Below are 20138 nucleotides of genomic sequence, written 5' to 3' on the forward strand. Positions count from 1 at the left end.
CTGTGCAGCAATGAGGATAATCCTCAAGTTACGGACCCAGTCCGTGTAATTGCTACCATCATCTTTCAACTTTGCTTTCTCAAGGAACGCATTAAAATTCAACGGAACAACAGCACGAGCCATCTATCTACAATCAACATAAACAAGCAAGATACTATCAGGTACTAAGTTCATGATAAATTTAAGTTCAATTAATCATATTACTTAAGAACTCCCACTTAGATAGACATCCCTCTAATCTTCTAAGTGATTACGTGATCCAAATCAACTAAACCATGACCGATCATCACGTGAGATGGAGTAGTTTTCAATGGTGAACATCATTTATGTTGATCATATCTACTATATGATTCACGCTCGACCTTTCGGTCTCCGTGTTCCGAGGCCATATCTGCATATGCTAGGCTCGTCAAGTTTAACCTGAGTATTCTGCGTGTGCAAAAACTGGCTTGCACCCGTTGTAGATGGACGTAGAGCTTATCACACCCGATCATCACGTGGTGTCTGGGCACGACGAACTTTGGCAACGGTGCATACTCAGGGAGAACACTTCTTGATAATTTAATGAGAGATCATCTTATAATGCTACCGTCAATCAAAGCAAGATAAGATGCATAAAAAGATAAACATCACATGCAATCAATATAAGTGATATGATATGGCCATCATCATCTCGTGCTTGTGATCTCCATCTCCGAAGCACCGTCATGATCACCATCGTCACCGGCGCGACACCTTGATCTCCATCGTAGCATCGTTGTCGTCTCGCCAATCTTATGCTTTCACGACTATCACTACCGTTTAGTAATAAAGTTAAGCATTACATCGCGATTGCATTGCATACAATAAAGCGACAACCATATGGCTCCTGCCAGTTGCCGATAACTTGGTTACAAAACATGATCATCTCATACAATAAAATTCAGCATCATGCCTTGACCATATCACATCACAACATGCCCTGCAAAAACAAGTTAGACGTCCTCTACTTTGTTGTTGCATGTTTTACGTGGCTGCTACGGGCTTAAGTAAGAACCAATCTCACCTACGCATCAAAACCACAACGATAGTTTGTCAAATAGACTCCGTTTTAACCTTCGCAAGGACCGGGCGTAGCCATACTTGGTTCAACTAAAGTTGGAGAGACAGTCGCCCGCAAGCCATCTCTGTGCAAAGCACGTCGAGGGAACCGGTCTCGCGTAAGCGTACGCGTAAGGTTGGTCTGGGTCGTCTCGTCCAACAATACCGCCGAACCAAAGTATGACATGCTGGTAGGCAGTATGACTTGTATCGTCCACAACTCACTTGTGTTCTACTCGTGCATATAACATCAACATCAATAACCTAGGCTCGGATGCCACTGTTGGGTTTCGTAGTAATTTCAAAAAATTTCCTACGCGCACACAGGATCATGTGATGCATAGCAACGAGAGGAGAGTGTTGTCTACGTACCCAACGCAGACCGACTGCGGAAGCGATGACACGACGTAGAGGAAGTAGTCGTACGTCTTCACGATCCAACCGATCAAGCACCGAAACTACGGCACCTCCGAGTTCGAGCACACGTTCAGCTCGATGACGATCCCCGGACTCCGATCCAGCAAAGTGTCGGGGAAGAGTTTCGTCAGCACGACGGCGTGGTGACGATCTTGATGAACTACAGCAGCAGGGCTTCGCCTAAACTCCGCTACAGTATTATCGAGGAATATGGTGGCAGGGGGCACCGCACACGGCTAAGGAATCGATCACGTGGATCAACTTGTGTCAACTTGTGTGTTTAGAGGTGCCCCTGCCTCAGTATATAAAGGAGCCAAGGGGGGAGGAGGCGCCGGCCAGGAGGAGGTGGCGCAGGAGGAGTCCTACTCCTACCGGGAGTAGGACTCCCCCCCCCCAATCCTATTCCAACTAGGATTCCCAAGGGGGAAAGAGGGAGAGGGGTGGCCGGCCACCTCTCCTAGTCCTAATAGGACTAGGGGAAGGGGGGAGGCGCGCAGCCCCCTTGGGCTGCCCCTTTCTCCTTTCCACTAAGGCCCATGAAGGCCCATATGGTTCCCGGGGGGTTCCGGTAACCTCCCGGTAACCCGGTAAAATCCCGATTTCACCCGGAACACTTCCGATGTCCAAACATAGACTTCCAATATATCAATCTTTATGTCTCGACCATTTCGAGACTCCTCGTCATGTCCGTGATCACATCCGGGACTCCGAACAACCTTCGGTACATCAAAATGCATAAACTCATAATATAACTGTCATCGTAACCTTAAGCGTGCGGACCCTACGGGTTCGAGAACAATGTAGACATGACCGAGACACGTCTCTGGTCAATAACCAATAGCGGGACCTGGATGCCCATATTGGCTCCTACATATTCTACGAAGATCTTTATCGGTCAGACCGCATAACAACATACGTTGTTCCCTTTGTCATCGGTATGTTACTTGCCCGAGATTCGATCGTCGGTATCCAATACCTAGTTCAATCTCGTTACCGGCAAGTCTCTTTACTCGTTCCGTAATACATCATCTCACAACTAACATATTAGTTGTAATGCTTGCAAGGCTTATGTGATGTGTATTACCGAGAGGGCCCAGAGATACCTCTCCGACAATCGGAGTGACAAATCCTAATCTCGAAATACGCCAACCCAACATCGACCATTGGAGACACCTGTAGTACTCCTTTATAATCACCCAGTTACGTTGTGACGTTTGGTAGTACCCAAAGTGTTCCTCCGGTAAACGGGAGTTGCATAATCTCATAGTCATAGGAACATGTATAAGTCATGAAGAAAGCAATAGCAACATACTAAACGATCGGGTGCTAAGCTAATGGAATGGGTCATGTCAATCAGATCATTCTACTAATGATGTGACCTCGTTAATCAAATAACAACTCATTGTTCATGGTTAGGAAACATAACCATCTTTGATTAACGAGCTAGTCAAGTAGAGGCATACTAGTGACACTCTGTTTGTCTATGTATTCACACATGTATTATGTTTCCGGTAAATACAATTCTAGCATGAATAATAAACATTTATCATGATTATAAGGAAATAAATAATAACTTTATTATTGCCTCTAGGGCATATTTCCTTCACTTAATGCCCAATATGTAAGCAGCTTCACCGAGGTTTTTCATTGAAAAACGCTTATTCAAATATCCCTTTATGCTATCCAGAAATTCTATATCATTTCCAATCAATAATATGTCATCCACATATAATATCAGAAATGCTACAGAGCCCCCACTCACTTTCTTGTAAATACAGGATTCTCTAAAAGTCTGTACAAAACCAAATGCTTTGATCACACTATCAAAGCGTTTATTCCAACTCCGAGAGGCTTGCACCAGTCCATAAATGGATCACTGGAGCTTGCACACTTTGTTAGCTCCCTTTGGATCGATAAAACCTTCTGGTTGCATCATATACAACTCTTCTTCCAGAAATCCATTCAGGAATGCAGTTTTAACATCCATTTGCCAAATTTCATAATCATAAAATGCGGCAATTGCTAACATGATTCGGACAGACTTAAGCATCGCTACGGGTGAGAAGGTCTCATCATAGTCAATCCCTTGAACTTGTCAAAAACCTTTTGCAAAAAGTCGAGCTTTGTAGACAGTAACATTACCGTCAGCGTCAGTCGTCTTCTTGAAGATCCATTTATTCTCAATGGCTCGCCTATCAATGGGCAAGTCAATCAAAGTCCATACTTTGTTCTCATACATGGATCTCATCTCAGATTTCATGGCCTCAAGCGGTGTCGTCTCAACGGATTTAGATGGTGCCCTATTTAACGTGAATGTAGCTGTCTCTAATGTATAACCCCAAAACGATAGTGGTAATCGGTAAGAGACATCATAGATCGCACCATATCTAATAAAGCACGGTTACGACGTTCGGACATACCATTACACTATGGTGTTCCAGGTGGCGTGAGTAGTAAAACTATTTCACACTGTTTTAACTGAAGGCCAAACTCGTAACTCAAATATTTTACTTCTGCGATCATATCGTAGAAACTTTTATTTTTGTTACGATGATTCTCCACTTCACTTAGAAATTCTTTGAACTTTTCAAATATTTCAGACTTGTGTTTCATCAAGTAGATATACTCATATCTACTCAAATCATCTGCGAAGATCAGAAAGTAATGATACCTGCCGCAAGCCTCAATATTCATCGGACCACATACATCAGTATGTATGATTTCCAACAAATCTGTTGCTTGCTCCATTGTTCCGGAGAACGAAGTCTTAGTCATCTTGCCCATGAGGCATGGTTCGCAAGCATCAAGTGATTCCAAAAGCCCATCAGTATGGATTTTCTTTATGCGCTTTACACCAATATGACCTAAACGGTAGTGCCACAAATAAGTCGCACTATCATTATTAACTTTGCCTCTTTTGGCTTCAATATTATGAAAATGTGTATCACCATGATCGAGATCCAACAAACCATTTTCATTGGGTGTATGACCATAGAAGGTTTTATTCATGTAAACATAACAACAATTATTCTCTAACTTACATGAATAACCGTATTGCAATAAACATGATCCAATCATATTTATGCTCAACGCAAACACCAAATAACATTTATTTAGGTTCAACACTAATCCCGAAAGTATAGGAAGTGTGCGATGATGATCATATCAATCTTGGAACCACTTCCAACACATATCGTCACTTCACCCTTAACTAGTCTCTCTTTATTTTGCAACTCCCATTTCGAGTTACTACTCTTAGCAACCGAACCAGTATCAAATACCGAGGGGCTGCTATAAACACTAGTAAAGTACACATCAATAACATGTATATCAAATATAGCTTTGTTCACTTTGCCATCCGTCTTATCCACCAAATACTTGGGGTAGTTCTGCTTCTAGTGACCAGTCCCTTTGAAGTAGAAGCACCTAGTCTCAGGCTTAGGTCCAGACTTGGGTTTCTTCACTTGAGCAGCAACTTGTTTGCCGTTCTTCTTGAAGTTCCCCTTCTTCCCTTTGCCCTTTCTCTTGAAACTAGTGGTCTTGTCAACCATCAGCACTTGATGTTTTTCTTGATTTCTACCTTCACCGATTTTTGCATCGCGAAGAGCTTGGGAATTGTTTTCGTCATCCCTTGCATATTATAGTTCATCACTAAGTTCTACTAACTTGGTCATGGTGACTAGAGAATTCTGTCAATCACTATTTTATCTGGAAGATTAACTCCCACTTGATTCAAGCGATTGTAGTACCCAGACAATCTGAACACATGCTCACTGCTTGAGCTATTCTCCTCCATATTTTAGCTATAGAACTTGTTGGAGACTTCATATCTCTCAACTTGGGTATTTGCTTGAAATATTAACTTTAACTCCTGGAACATCCATATGATCCATGACGTTCAAAACGTCTTTGAAGTCCCGATTCTAAGCTGTTAAGCATGGTGCACTAAAATATCAAGTAGTCATCATATTGAGCTAGCCAAACGTTCATGACGTCTGCATCTGCTCCTGCAATAGTTTTGTCACCTAGCGGTGCATTAAGGACATAATTCTTCTGTGCAGCAATGAGGATAAACCTCAGATCACGGATCCAATCCGCATCATTGCTACTAACATATTTCAACTTAGTTTTCTCCAGGAACGCATTAAAATTCAACGGAACAATAGCACGGGCCATCTATCTACAATCAAACATAGACAAGCAAGATACTAGCAGGTACTAAGTTCATGATAAATTTAAGTTCAATTAATCATATTACTTAAGAACTCCCACTTAGAAAGACAGCCCTCTAATCTTCTAAGTGATCACGTGATCCAAATCAACTAAACCATAACCGATCATCACGTGAAATGGAGTAGCTTTCAATGGTGAACATCAATATGTTGATCATATCTACTATATGATTCACGCTCGACCTTTCGGTCTCAGTGTTCCGAGGCCATATCTGCATATGCTAGGCTCGTCAAGTTTAACCTGAGTATTCTGTGTGTGCAAAACTAGCTTGCACCCGTTGTAGATAGACGTAGAGCTTATCACACCCGATCATCACGTGGTGTCTGGGCACGACGAACTTTGGCAATGGTGCATACTCAGGGAGAACACTTTTATCTTGAAATTTAGTGAGAGATTATTTTATAATGCTACCGTCAATCAAAGCAAGATAAGATGCATAAAAGATAAACATCACATGCAATCGATATAAGTGATATGATATGGCCATCATCATCTTGTGCTTGTGATCTCCATCTCTGAAGCATCGTCATGATCACCGTCGTCACCGGCGCGACACCTTGATCACCATCATAGCATCGTTGTTGTCTCGCCAATCTTATGCTTCGACGACTATCGCTACCGCTTAGTGATAAAGTAAAGCATTACAGCGCAATTGTATTGCACACAATAAAGCGACAACCATATGGCTCCTGCTAGTTGCCGATAACTCGGTTACAAAACATGATCATCTCATACAATAAAATTTAGTATTATGTCTTGACCATATCACATCACAACATGCCCTGCAAAAACAAGTTAGACGTCCTCTACTTTGTTGTTGCAAGTTTTACGTGGCTGCTACGGGCTTAGCAAGAACTGTTCTTACCTACGCATCAAAATCACAACGATAGTTTGTCAAGTTGGTGTTGTTTTAACCTTCGCAAGGACTGGGCGTAGCCACACTTGGTTCAACTAAAGTTGGAGAAACTGACACCCGCCAGCCACCTGTGTACAAAGCACGTCGGTAGAACCAGTCTCGCTAAGCGTACATGTAATGTCGGTCCGGGCCGCTTCATCCAACAATACCGCCGAACCAAAGTATGACATGCTGGTAAGAAGTATGACTTATATCGCCCACAACTCACTTGTGTTCTACTCGTGCACAAGCATCAACGCATAAAACCTAGGCTCGGATGCCACTGTTGGGGAACGTAGTAATTTCAAAAAAATTCCTACGCACACGCAAGATCATGGTGATGCATAGCAACGAGAGGGGAGAGTGTTGTCCACGTACCCTCGTAGACCGAAAGCGGAAGTGTTAGCACAACGCGGTTGATGTAGTCATACGTCTTCACGATCAGCCCGATCCAAGTACCGAACGCACGGCACCTCCGAGTTCAGCACACGTTCAGCTCGATGACGTCCCGCGAACTCTAATCCAGCAGAGCTTCACGGGAGAGTTCCGTCAGCACGACGGCGTGGTGACGGTGATGATGTTGCTACCGACGCAGGGCTTCGCCTAAGCACCGCTACGATATGACTGAGGTGGAATATGGTGGAGGGGGCACCGCACATGACTGGGAGAGATCAACTGATCAACTTGTGTGTCTAGAGGTGCCCCCCTGCCCCTGTATATAAAGGAGCAAGGGGGGAGGCTAGCCGGCCCTCTATGGGCGCGCCAGGAGGAGGAGTCCTCCTCCTAGTAGGAGTATGACTCCCCTTTCCTACTCCTACTAGGAGGAGGAAAGGAAGGAGGAGAAGGAGAAGGAAGGAGAAGGAGGAAAAAGAGGAAAGGGGGGCCGGCCCCCTAGTCCAATTCGGTTTGGGCTAGGGGGGGCGCGCGCCCTGCCTCCTCTCTTCCACCACTTGGCCCATGAGGCTCATTACTTCTTCCTCGTATTCCCGTAACTCCCCGGTACCCCCGAAAATACCCGAATCACTCGGAACCTTTCCGATGTCCGAATATAGTCGTCCAATATATTGATATTTACGTCTCGACCATTTCGGGACTCCTCGTCATGTCCCCGATCTCATCCGGGACTCCGAACTACCTTAAGTACATCAAATCACATAAACTCATAATACAATCGTCACCGAAACTTTAAGCGTGCGGACCCTACGGGTTCGAGAACTATGTAGACATGACCGAGACATGTCTCCGGTCAATAACCAATAGCGGAACCTGGATGTTCATATTGGCTCCCACATATTCTACGAAGATCTTTATCGGTCAGACCGCATAACAACATACGTTGTTCCCTTTATCATCGATATGTTACTTCCCCGAGATTCGATCGTTGGTATCTCAATACCTAGTTCAATCTCGTTACCGGCAAGTCTCTTTACTCGTTCCATAATACATCATCCCACAACTAACTTATTAGTTGCAATGCTTGCAAGGCTTAAGTGATGTGCATTACCGAGAGGGCCCAGAGATACCTCTCCGACAATCGGAGTGACAAATCCTAATCTCGAAATACGCCAACCCAACATGTACCTTCGGAGACACCTATAGAGCACCTTTATAATCACCTAGTTACGTTGTGATGTTTGGTAGCACACAAAATGTTCCTCCGGTAAACGGGAGTTGCATAATCTCATAGTAATAGGAACATGTATAAGTTATGAAGAAAGCAATAGCAACAAACTAAACGATCAAGTGCTAAGCTAATGGAATGGGTCAAGTTAATCACATCATTCTCCTAATGATGTGATCCCGTTAATCAAATGACAACTCATGTCTATGGCTAGGAAACATAACCATCTTCGATTAACGAGCTAGTCAAGTAGAGGCATACTAGTGACACTCTGTTTGTCTATGTATTCACACATGTATTATGTTTCCGGTTAATACAATTCTAGCACGAATAATAAACATTTATCATGATATAAGGAAATAAATAATAACTTTATTATTGCCTCTAGGGCATATTTCCTTCAATCCTGGGATGACGGGGCTAGCCGGTGAGTTGATGTCGACACGACCTACCCCCTTAGAGATGAATGTGAAGGAGCCAAAGGTTAGGCTCTCTCCCGACGGAAGGCCGCCAGAAGCAGAAAAATATTTGATCCAAGATCAGTCTCCAGCCAGCGCCACCCATGCCTGGCGCACTAACTGGTGCAAAATACCGCCAGTTTCCTCGGTATGGGTCCAAGCGCAGCTGGAAGTCCTTGATTGAAGGTCACACCAGGGTTTATCTTGGTTCGGGCCTCTGAAGAGTAATACCCTACGTCCTGCTGGTTTTCATTATTCATGATGGAGGGATACCTCATGCGAGGGGTTACAATGGTGTATGCGATTGCTACCGAGAGTTTTCTACCTATGGATAGATGATGAGGAGGACCCTAGGCCTCCATTTATATAGACATGAGAGGTCCAGGGTTTACATGGCGGTACATGCGATCAGGGGCACTTCCGCCTTCTAATCTTGGAGGGCACGAAGGTCGTCATCGCCTTCTAGGGTTTGCTCCTTGGAATGGGCCTAGTGGGCTCCTTATAGTTGATGAGGCCGGGCTCTATGGTGCTTAGCCACCCCCGATACATAGGACCCCATCAGTTGCCATCACTCAAAAGAGGGATGGTCGCAGAGGATTCTCTAGCGACGGTGGCAGCTAAGCGCCTCCTCCTTGCCTTTGACATGGTCGTGAGGAGGGGAAGTGGTGAGAGAAAATCTGGTGTCGCGCTCGCTCGAGGCACTTACAAGAGCGCAAAAACAGTGAGAGAAAGGAGAAGCATCCAAAATCGGGCAAAAGTAACCCTCCCCACAGTGTGCCTTTAAATAAGCGAGCGGAGGTGAAACGGTTAGCATTGAAATCTCACCAGTAATGGGATTCAAAACGCAATGTTGTCAAATCATCCACCACACAGAATCAAATCCCGAGTCGTCATAGGAGTAACCGCCCGAACCATGCGCTGTAATTGAGGCAACATCATTACTTCGTGGTTTCGCCGCATGCCACGTACAACCGACTACTACTACTACTACGACGACGACTACAGTTCATCATGTGCACGTTTTGCATGGGACCCAAGGTGATCACACCTTGGTACAGTGGCACATGGCGTAACCCACTCGATGTTCTGCACTCAATGCGCGCAATTGAGGGGACATTATGGTCAAATATTCCGTTTGACGACTGTCATCCTTCGTGTTGCCTATGGTTCGGTTTTGACTAAAGCTTGACCATGTTAGGCGTCACATCATGCATTGGGCAAACCAAGAGAGGGGTACCAAGTACCTCTCCGAGCAGTTCCAGGTTTGCACTTGGTGCTCTACCAGACACGTTCATACTCAGACATTCATTTTTGTTTAGAAAAAAGAGTCAATGACTACCTCTCACAAGTCATAGCTCACTCGAGACGCCAAGCATATATGGATTCGGCAACCCCTGTGACACTAGCTAGTTGGCCCCCTAACCAAATGCCCAAGTTGGATGGCTGAGTTTTGAAGATGAGGATCGGCACAAACTGGCAATGACCCACTAGGATAAGACCAGGTGTTCTTCAACATCACTCGGGATCCATGATATGCTCTTTGACGAGCCACAAGCCAGGCTCCCCGCTAAGCATGTAGGGTATTAATGAGTCTGGTACTTAAAATTGCTTTTAGGTAACCTTTTCGATACGCTTCGAGCAAGGCCTCGACTCAGTCGGCTAGATGACTATCACAGCCAGTTCCCACCAAAAACTTTCCTCATCCAAGGAGTCGGCGCGATCCCAGAGACCTTGAAGGACTCGGGGGGTTACTGGCGGTGGGATCCCCCGGGGTAGGCCCACGATCAGGATTCGACCCAGTAGGCTCAAATGGGCTGAGTTTTTGCCAGGAGATTCACTCGGCTGGCTCGATATCGATCAACCCAGTTGACATAACAACCAAATCCCAATCGTCAGAGAAGCCGACGTCCATCAGACTGACTCAAATGTGGTCACTCAAGACACCCACTGTATGTAAAGAATCTAGGTACGTCGCATGGTGTAGGTTTGATAGATTGTCTACACAAAAATCTCAAACCATGACTATTGCCGCAAAAAACCCACGACATTGATGACGTGGACAATTTTACCTATCAGCTACAACGACATGAACCTTTGAATGATACTCCTATAGGTCTGTCCCCTAATTTCTCCCACCTACCACCTTAATTATCTTCCACAGCTTGATCCCGTTCCTTCCTCTCATCCCCATATATCCGTTGCCGATGAATCTCCTGTAAACCCGCACTACCACAGTGCGACTGCCAAGAGCCCACGACTGGCACCACCCACCTTTTCATCGTCTCTCCTATCCCGAGCACTTCGCCCTTTGTAGCAGCAAGACACCATCAGAAAGGCAAGTTGGTGAAGCTTGCACAGATACAGTGTCCGTGCGGACATAGGAAACAGGAGATGGTCTTGCACGCCATTCTCCCCAAGGTAGCCGTCCACTGGCTCATCAACTTGTACCGCGCGGCCAGGAAGCTCCGCAGCAATGCCTTCCAGTACTGCCGTAACTCCACCACCACCACCAAGCCGTCCACCGAAGCCATCTCCAGCTCCGAGCGCACCATGCCGTCCGCCGCTGATAGGACGGTGGTGTGCGACTTCCACGGCGGGCTCCTGAGGTCCACCGGCATCTTCCCCTACTTCATGCTCGTCGCCTTCGAGGGCGGCAGCCCGCTCCGGGCGCTGGTGCTGCTCGGCTTCTCCCCCCTTGTATGGATACTCGGCGAGCGCTCCGACGCCGGCGTCCGGATCATGACGTTCGTCACCTTCGTCGGGCTCAGGCCACGGGACGCGGACCTTGTGGCCCGCGCCGTCCTGCCAAAGTTCTACATGGAGAGGCTCCACGCACAGGTGTACGACCACCTGTGGCTGCCGGCGAAGAGGAAGGTGGCGCTGACGAGCACGCCGAGGGTAATGGCGGAGTGCTTCCTTAAAGAGTACATGGCCGCCAACGTGGTTGTCGGGTGCGAGCTTCAGATGGTTGAGGTAGGGCGCGTGTTGTATTTCACCGGGCTGCTGTGCGGGTCAGGATCAGGCCCGGGCCTGGGGCAGAAGGCGCTGAGGGAGGCGTTCGAAGCAGACGGCAACATGGCCGACGTTGCCGTCGTCGGGAGCTCCAACCCACTCGACCACCTCTCTGCCCCCTACTGCAAGGTGCATTCGTTCGCGCTTTTTCTCCTTATTACTTCACTGGGTGTTTGGTTTAGAAGTCCTAGGACTTTTTCTAGTCCCAGAGACTAATCAAAAAAAACTCTTTAGTAGAGTCTTTTTCTAGTTCCCGTAGAAAAAGTCCCTCCCGTTTGGTTCCTAGGGACTTTTTAGGGACTTTTTCTAATCTCTGGGACTAAAAAGTCCCTGAACCAAACACCCCCATAGTACTATACGTACGATTGTCTTTAGTTCATCACTGTACCCACGTAGTCCCAAGTCCCAACGTTCCCAAGTGGTGACTTCTTTTGCATTGTCTTGCGTGCTTAAATTCAGCGTGGTGCCCTACAGTTTCGTTCTGTTAATTTTTATGAAAAATGTTAGAACATCTTATATTTATAAACGGAGTGACTAGTACTTACCTAAGCACAGGGCACAATTACTCGTCCAAACGTACTCTCACATCCTCCTTTTCAAAAGAATATGTACGTGTAAATGACATCCGATAAAATGCATCACCAAGTCATTTTGCCCTTACAATTATTATGCCAGCACCTGAAACATCATGTACAGATGAGCGGAGAGAGGTAAGCCTTTTGCACCAACGGATTTCTCGACGAGCACTGCTATGCACACTACACTTTGCCAACGATTTGTGCACGACAATCAATTGCTTCCGTCCATGCATGGCAACAGACGTCCATCGTGCGGCGGTCGTGCACACCATTCATCATCTGCACATCAGTTCCGTTTGTGGACGCTTCCAAGGAATAATGGGGAGAGAGACTCTTTTGAGCGCAAGGAGATAAGTCACATATGTACCTTTTTTTAATCACTTTCAGCTATCGCGTTCCCAACCGTCTCCATTAATAATATTTAGAGAGAAAAAAGACGTGACCGTACTACGCGGACAGGACTCCCTGTCTTGTACGTGTGGCAGCATGATAAGTGTGGGGTCGGGAAGAAAAATAGGGGAAGGGATGTACCACTCCTACTTGAGCAATAACACACCGACGGGCCGACACTAGGCAACTCAAATTTACTTTTAGATTTTGGCTACACGCTTTTTTGGTACTCTGGAGGCGGAATGGACACACCTTTTCTTTTACTGGACAGAAGAGATGGATAAACTTGGCGAGACACTGGGAGTGTCCGATCTCAGATCCAATCTCTGGTGTGGTCGGTACATGGGAATCTTTAGTATGTTTGGTGACAGTTAAAACCTTGTTCTTCCTCCCAAGGCACCTCCCGCAAGTGCCTATACAGCGGCAAACATCGGCACGACAGAACGAGGCATTAACTTGGAATTGCATTGAAGCTTTGCATCTCATCCCCCCAAAAAAAAAGCTTTGTGTCTGTATTGAAGTGGCAGCATAGTGGGGAGTTACAGGAGCGAGGAGAATGGATTTTGCGCGCTCCTGGCAGAACAAATTTTTTTTTGAAAAGGAGGTTAAGACCTTCAATCGGGCTTCTGCATCAATCATACGGTCATCTTTATTTATTATTCAACATGAGTCTAATAAGAACATATATCAAGCCACCCGAAGCCATCACTCACACCTATAAAACTTGATAATGTGGAGTGCTCTCACTCTTTATATCTAAAATCGATGTCGTCGCCAGTCCATCCGCATAACATATCGGAACCCACAACCAGGGCAGCGGACCTAAAAGCGTACACCATATGCACACGTTTTAGGCGCTGCCATCATCATCGAACCGCCGATCCATCTTCGAAAGAGAGATCTGCATCATCCTTGCTAGTCCATTCATCCGTCAACGCCGTCGCTTAGTTAACAAATTTTGAAAACTCGGTTGAAAGCTTTGGAAAAAAACAAAAAACCGGTATGTTGATATGAGGGTGCATCATGTGCCAGTAACTTATTGTGAAATAGTCATTTATTCGCAAGGTATGCAAAAAAACGTTGGTGAGCTAGAATAGCCATGTTTCTGATAGAAGTGTCTGCATTTGTTATTTTTCTCACAACTTACAAACATGGTAGAAAGCATGGAACCCCGTCTAAAATCAACCGGTGAATATCGAATCAAAGTGAGAAGCGCCTGTTTCAAAAATTAAGTTGATGAAGAGAAAAGGCTATTTTATACTATGTGTTTTGGTTGGTGATGGCAATGCTATCAATTGAGCTTTTGTCGATCGAGGGCAGACATGATTTTCTTGTTTTGCTTTAGATAAATGCCACCGCAATTCTATCGATTTAGAGAATTGTCACTGCATCTTCCCTCTTTTGAAAAATGCCACTACAACTTTGCATCGCCCTTATAGATGCCATTATGTAAAATTTCTGACTGAAATAACCCTGTCTTCCTCCTTGTCCTCTACTTCCTTCATCCACTCCTCTCTCTCTCTCTCTCTCTCTCTCTCTCTCTCTCTCTCTCTCTCTCTCTCTCTCTCTCTCTCTCTCTCTCTCTCTCTCTCTCTCTCTCTCTCTCTCTCTGCGTAGGTGCTGCCATGGCTGCCTTGTTGCATTGGATTTGTTGGCCCGCCTGACGGTAGCACGCCACGCAGCTGCACCCCACAACTCGCGCCCATCTACACCCCTGCATCGGCCACCATGCTCTGCGATCGTCGTTCAACCTTTGCTTGCCAACAGCTGGAAGAGAGACACATGGGGGAGAGAAAGAGCAGCAATACACCACCACATATAGGAGCCCAAAGAACTCATCGGAGATGCCACCATTCCTGTTGTTACTGCATGCGATGCCGCATTGTATTTTTCTGCTGATGTGTGCTAGGTGCACAATTGATGTTGTGTGGCTACTGATTTGGCGGGGAGCAGGGCTAGCTGCTGCGATCTGACATGTCTTTTGATCTTCTCCCAAATCATTGAATCTGATGGATTATGCCTCTCCGAGTGATGTGGTTACTTGAACAACTGCAGCAGCGCTGCTGCGGGGAGCCAAAGAGATGGTAGGATGGCGATGCAAGACGCGCTACTGGCGGGAGACAGGTGGGGCCACAGGAAGGACACGCTGGAAGGAGATGCCTGAGGGAGGACACGGGAGGGAGATGCCGGACGGAGATCGAGGGAGGGAGTCATCGAAGAGGCCTCGCCATGAGTTGTAGTTGCTGCTTTTGGAAAGATAGGAGGATGTGGGCTATTGCTGCTTCGGGTGAGAGGGGTATGGATGAAGGAAGAAGAAGACAAGGAGGAAGATAGGGGTATCTTAGTCAGAAATTTTACATAATGGCATCTATAAGGACGAAGCAAAGTTGCAGTGGCATTTTTCGACAGAGGGAAGTTGCAGTGACATTTCTATGAATCGATAGAATTGCAATTGCATTTATCTAATTAACCCTTTGCTTTAATGAGGGTCCGGACCCCTAAGGTGTTTTACCAACCAAGGCCAAAGAGAGATAATGGAGAGTTGTCTGAAATGAGCATAGATTGCAAACTTGACTAATGCAAATGAAATTATGCCATTTACATATGAGATTAATTTTGATAAATTTGGATGGGTGGAAAACATATTTTTTAGAAAAGGAGCAACCAAGCCCGCCAGAGCTCTAGTGAGCACTTTAAAAAAAATCCATGACATACATCTCAAGATATTCTGAAAACATTTTCCATGTACATATAGATGTATTCGACATATTCGTATAATTTATTAGGAAATACAATCATGTGAGCTACACAATAAAAGGAAGAACTCATGGATTTATAATAGTAGTGTGTGTGTGTGTGTGTGTGTGTGTGTGTGTGTGTGTGATGTGTGTAATATTTGCCATATTAAAAGCTAGGTGTTTTTTCTGTACATATGTATAATAACATATATTATATTTGATAGATAAATTAAACCTCGCTATTGAATTCATGCTCCAGCCCACTCGGTTCTTGAACTTAAGACCTCTTAGTTCGGTTACCATATTGAAATCATGCTCCAGTCAACTATTCCAATAGTCCGAACTGATGGAGAGAGACGGGCAATATATTTCAACATCGTATCAGAGCCATACATACACATAAAAAATGGAATTATTACTATTATCTTCTACTTTTTAGAAAATCCGGGTGACTTGAGTTCGAGATCCAGAAGAGATTTTCTACTTGACATCTCACACACTGTGGATGTGGATGAACTAAGGGTCTAGGAGCGAGAACTTTATTTCACCTTCACGAAGCCGCCACCTCCTCGCCGTACTAAGCAAGACACATAAACCCTAAACAAACTAGAAACACCTAGACACAAAAGCAATAGCCTTCCTGTCGGCAAGGGCCAGGATCCACCACGCGTCCCTCAGCCTAAGGTCACAGAAACGAGACAGATCGGCGGTGGCTCCAATAGGAGGTTGTGGAAACCTCACACGTGGAAGTCGCGCTTGCAACTATGGGAAGTTGTTTTAGTTCCCCTTTATCTGCCCCTTTTGCATTGTTTCTTTTTTGCCAAAACAAACAGACAAATGGTGGTTCATGGTTTGTTTTGTCTTGTAGTTGTGACCCAGTCTTGCTCCTTACCATCCAGCCACGGACTGTGCAATCTATGTGTACATTGCGTTTGGCTAAGCTGGTCATCATAGAAATACCTAATTATTGTCTAACAAAATAGAAATAGTAACCGTACTTTATTGCGGGAATTGGTTAGAATTATTTAATGATTTTTATATGAAGCATTCGTATTATGCTATTAATATAATAATTAAAACCAAAATGCATATAATTTGTTGTATTTCATCTCTCCGTATATATTTAAAGAAAATGTAGAGTTCAGTCATCCACTAAAATCTCCTCCAACTTAATCTATGTTCCTCTCTCTCTCTCTATCACTCTCTCTCTCTCTATTGATTTTATCCTTAGCAAAAAACTCGACTTTTTTGACAAATAAATTTTGTTTTCTTTAGTAAGCAAATAAATGCTTACCAAACAAGTATTTACATAATAAAATCATTTACACAATTTAACTAATATGGTCAACACACGCACAATTATGTACTTATTTTATAGTATTAGAACAGTATTGAATATAAGAATATAAGTAGCATGTGCAGTGCATGTTAATGTAGTTTTTTTTCATGCAAGGTGACATGTTAAGTTCGTATAATTGTTTGTTGAGAGGATCAAAAGTAGTATGATTCAAATATTTAGGTACAATGTATTCTACAAAAAATTGAATACCTTTCAAGCTTTTTCTAAACCATGCATCAAATAAAAAAGGCTAACATATGGGACTAGGAGAAGCATGCACACCTATATCCTTGGCAATTTAGTTAGTTTGGAAAACCTACTAGATGATTGTCGTCACTAAGACTAATCACTAATAGAATTTTAAATCACTAGAGGATAATACATGCTTTGTTACGCCATTATTTAGTTTTGGTATTAATTATTTTCCTCCCAAATGTTATTATGGAAATTCATATTTATGAATATATTTTGAAATTCAAGAACATAGTTTAAATTCTTAAGCATTTTGGTAAATTAAAAAAGTTTTCTGCAAAATTGTGAACATTTGTTCATATGTGTGATCTTCTTTAGATTTACAGATATTATTAAAATCCTTGAATATGCGTGATCTTCTTTAGATTTACAGATATTATTAAAATCCTTGAACATTTTGTAAATTTCGTGATCATTTTTTAAAATCCTGAACAATTATGAAACTCGTGAACACAATTCATAATCCACAGGTATTTTTTCATATTCGTGCATAAATTGTGATGTAATAAATGTTTTTTAAATTCATGGATATTTTTAAAAAATTGTCAACTTTTTTTTGAAAAGTGTTTTTGAGGGAGCGGAGGTGTGGTCACGGGGGAGAGGCCATTGACGCGGGAGATGTTTTTGATGGAACTGTATAGGGTGTGTGACGTACATGGTGAAGGACCAGATGCAACCCCCCCCCCCCCCCCTCCCCCGATACGCGTCCAGTTTGCGGGATTTCAGATAACTGAATACGTCCACGGACCAATATGGTATCAAGTTGGATGGCTTGCAGTATCTAGACAATTCGGTCCGGACGTTTTGAGGGTCCAAGTTGGATGCCCTCATGTCCTTTCACTAAAACACAGTTGTTTCTCTCTTCCATGCCCCTTGATGAAAATACTTTCCATGAAAAGGCATGCCCTTTAATAATGTCTATACATCCAAAAACATATTTGAAAATTAAGGAAAACAAGCATTATTACTATTAAGTTAACATGTTAGAAATCTCATATTGTAACTAACATAAATGTGACCACTGAAATTGCCTTAACGAGCCTAGAGAATTAATGTATCAAAATGTTAACATCTCAACTTGCTTTTACATTTCAAAACATTTTGAATTTTATAATACAACATCTGCAAACAAATGTAAAACGTTTTAGATCACTCTAAACTTGACTGACGGTACCCAGTAAATCTAGGCATGTAAATGGATGGGTCACACAGCTAGTGCTAAGTTACTAATAGAAGACTTAGGGAGTGTTTGGAATCTCTCCCGTCAGCTAACTCCGCTCCGCGCGAGAAGCGCGGTCTGAGCCGCTCCCAGCAATAGTGCTGGTGCTCCTTCCACTCCGGGAGCTGCTGTGGCGGAGCGGAGTGTATCCGAACATGGCTTTAATAGACAACTGCGGTGACTGATCCACTGGTTCTTCGCTTTCTTGGCTGTAGCTTCTATGTTTATCCTGTACGACGATGGATCAATTGATTTTCAACCGACTAGTAATACCCAATGAAAAGGAAAAGCCAGATTGTTAAATCTCAGCCGATGAGACTTAACGATGCTATATTCATGACACATCTTATACGAAGATTCGTGTAAAATTTTGTTTTATTTTTTATTTATTCTTTTTATATGTTTTGTCACTTGATGAAATCTCAGTCGATTGAAGTCTAACCATACCTAGAAAGAAATTTATCCTTTGATGTTCATTTTCTTCGGAAGACAATTTTTTCCCACGGTTACTGAGTCTTGATCGGTGGCCTGGTTTAACGCAGGAGCTTTACGTGGTCAGCTGGGAGAGTGGCGAGACTGCCCGTCTGCCGCGAGAGAGGTACCCGAAGCCGCTCATCTTCCACGACGGACGCCTCGCATTTCTGCCCACCGCCCCCGCCATGCTCGCCTTCTTCCTGTTTTTGCCGCTCGGTTTTATACTCTCCGTCATCCGCATCTCCATTGGCATCGTCCTGCCATACAACATCAGCTTTGCAGCCAGCGCGCTCGCTGGGGTCTGCTTCCGCACCTCCGGCCGCCGCGTCCCGGAGGCCGGCGCCAAGCGCAGGGGCGTCCTGTTCGTGTGCACGCACCGGACGCTGGTGGACCCGATCATGCTAACCGCCGCGCTGCAGAAGCCGGTGCCAGCCGTGACGTACAGCCTCAGCCGGCTCTCCGAGATCATCGCGCCCATCAAGACGGTGCGGCTGACGCGCGACCGCGACCACGACGCCGCCATGATGTCGCGGCTGCTGGAGCAGGGAGACCTCGCGGTCTGCCCCGAGGGCACCACCTGCCGCGAGCCCTACCTGCTGCGGTTCAGCCCGCTGTTCGCCGAGCTGGCCGACGACATGGAGCCCGTGGCGCTGGACGCGCAGGTGACGTCGCTGTATGGCACCACGGCCAGCGGCCACAAGTGGCTCGACCCCGTGGCGTTCTTCGCCAACCCTGTGCCCGCGTACCGGGTGGAGTTCCTCGGCGCCGTGCCACGGGATCAGACGCGCGCAGGCGGGAGGACCAGCGCCGAGGTAGCCAACTGGGTCCAGCGCCGGCTCGGCGAGGCGCTTGGGTTCGAATGCACCGGGCTCAGTCGCCGTGACAAGTACATCATGCTCGCCGGGAACGACGGCGTGGTCCGCAAGTAGAGGACTCGCGCAGCAGCTGAGCGTGTTCTCTAAATACAACCGTCCTGCAAATCAAAATTCGCCAAATATTAGTCACTCCTATCCGGAAGTAACGTAATCTGTTCGGGGAGTAGTGGATCTATTGAGTTTTCTCTTACTCGTGTGTTGACAAAAACTGGTTTGCTGCCAGAGTCGATAAATAAACGACTGTACTGAAATCTAATCAAACAACGACCTCTTGTTTTTTTCTTTTTTCTTTTGAAGCTACGACGTCTTGTTGTTAAGGGCATTTCTAACTCCCTAAAAGTTGGGATGATCGGGCAGAATAAAATTAGTGAAGTAAATTTTTACTCCATTAATGTTGACTGCACCCAGTCAATCATATTTAAAACAATACAGTGGCTGGCCAACTCGTTTGGAGAATGCTCCCTCCAACAGTTTCTTTGCTGGCCGTTCGATGAGGGTTGACTAAGTCTTTTTTCGCGTTTTGCCCGTCCGATCGTTGCTAGAATTCATTCCTGTGG

At 45.0% G+C, this 20138-nt stretch overlaps 1 protein-coding gene across 2 annotated transcripts in view; it reads left to right on the top strand.

The window, feature by feature from the left end:
• Positions 1–19863, top strand: part of LOC123061551 (glycerol-3-phosphate acyltransferase 1) — a 32104-nt gene extending 12241 nt beyond the window's left edge. The window contains exons 1-2 of one of the 2 annotated variants that reach the window (XM_044484706.1): positions 10913–11845; positions 18775–19863. In XM_044484706.1, coding sequence (XP_044340641.1) covers positions 11096–11845; positions 18775–19635 — 1611 coding nt within the window. In that variant the 5' untranslated portion in view covers positions 10913–11095 and the 3' untranslated portion in view covers positions 19636–19863. Of the gene's footprint in view, positions 1–10912; positions 11846–18774 lie in introns of those variants that run through there. The other variant, XM_044484707.1, reaches the window with a different exon arrangement.
• Positions 19864–20138: the final 275 nt, after the last annotated feature.

This window comes from Triticum aestivum, chromosome 3A (assembly GCF_018294505.1).
Source record: "Triticum aestivum cultivar Chinese Spring chromosome 3A, IWGSC CS RefSeq v2.1, whole genome shotgun sequence".
Taxonomy (NCBI): Eukaryota; Viridiplantae; Streptophyta; class Magnoliopsida; order Poales; family Poaceae; genus Triticum; species Triticum aestivum.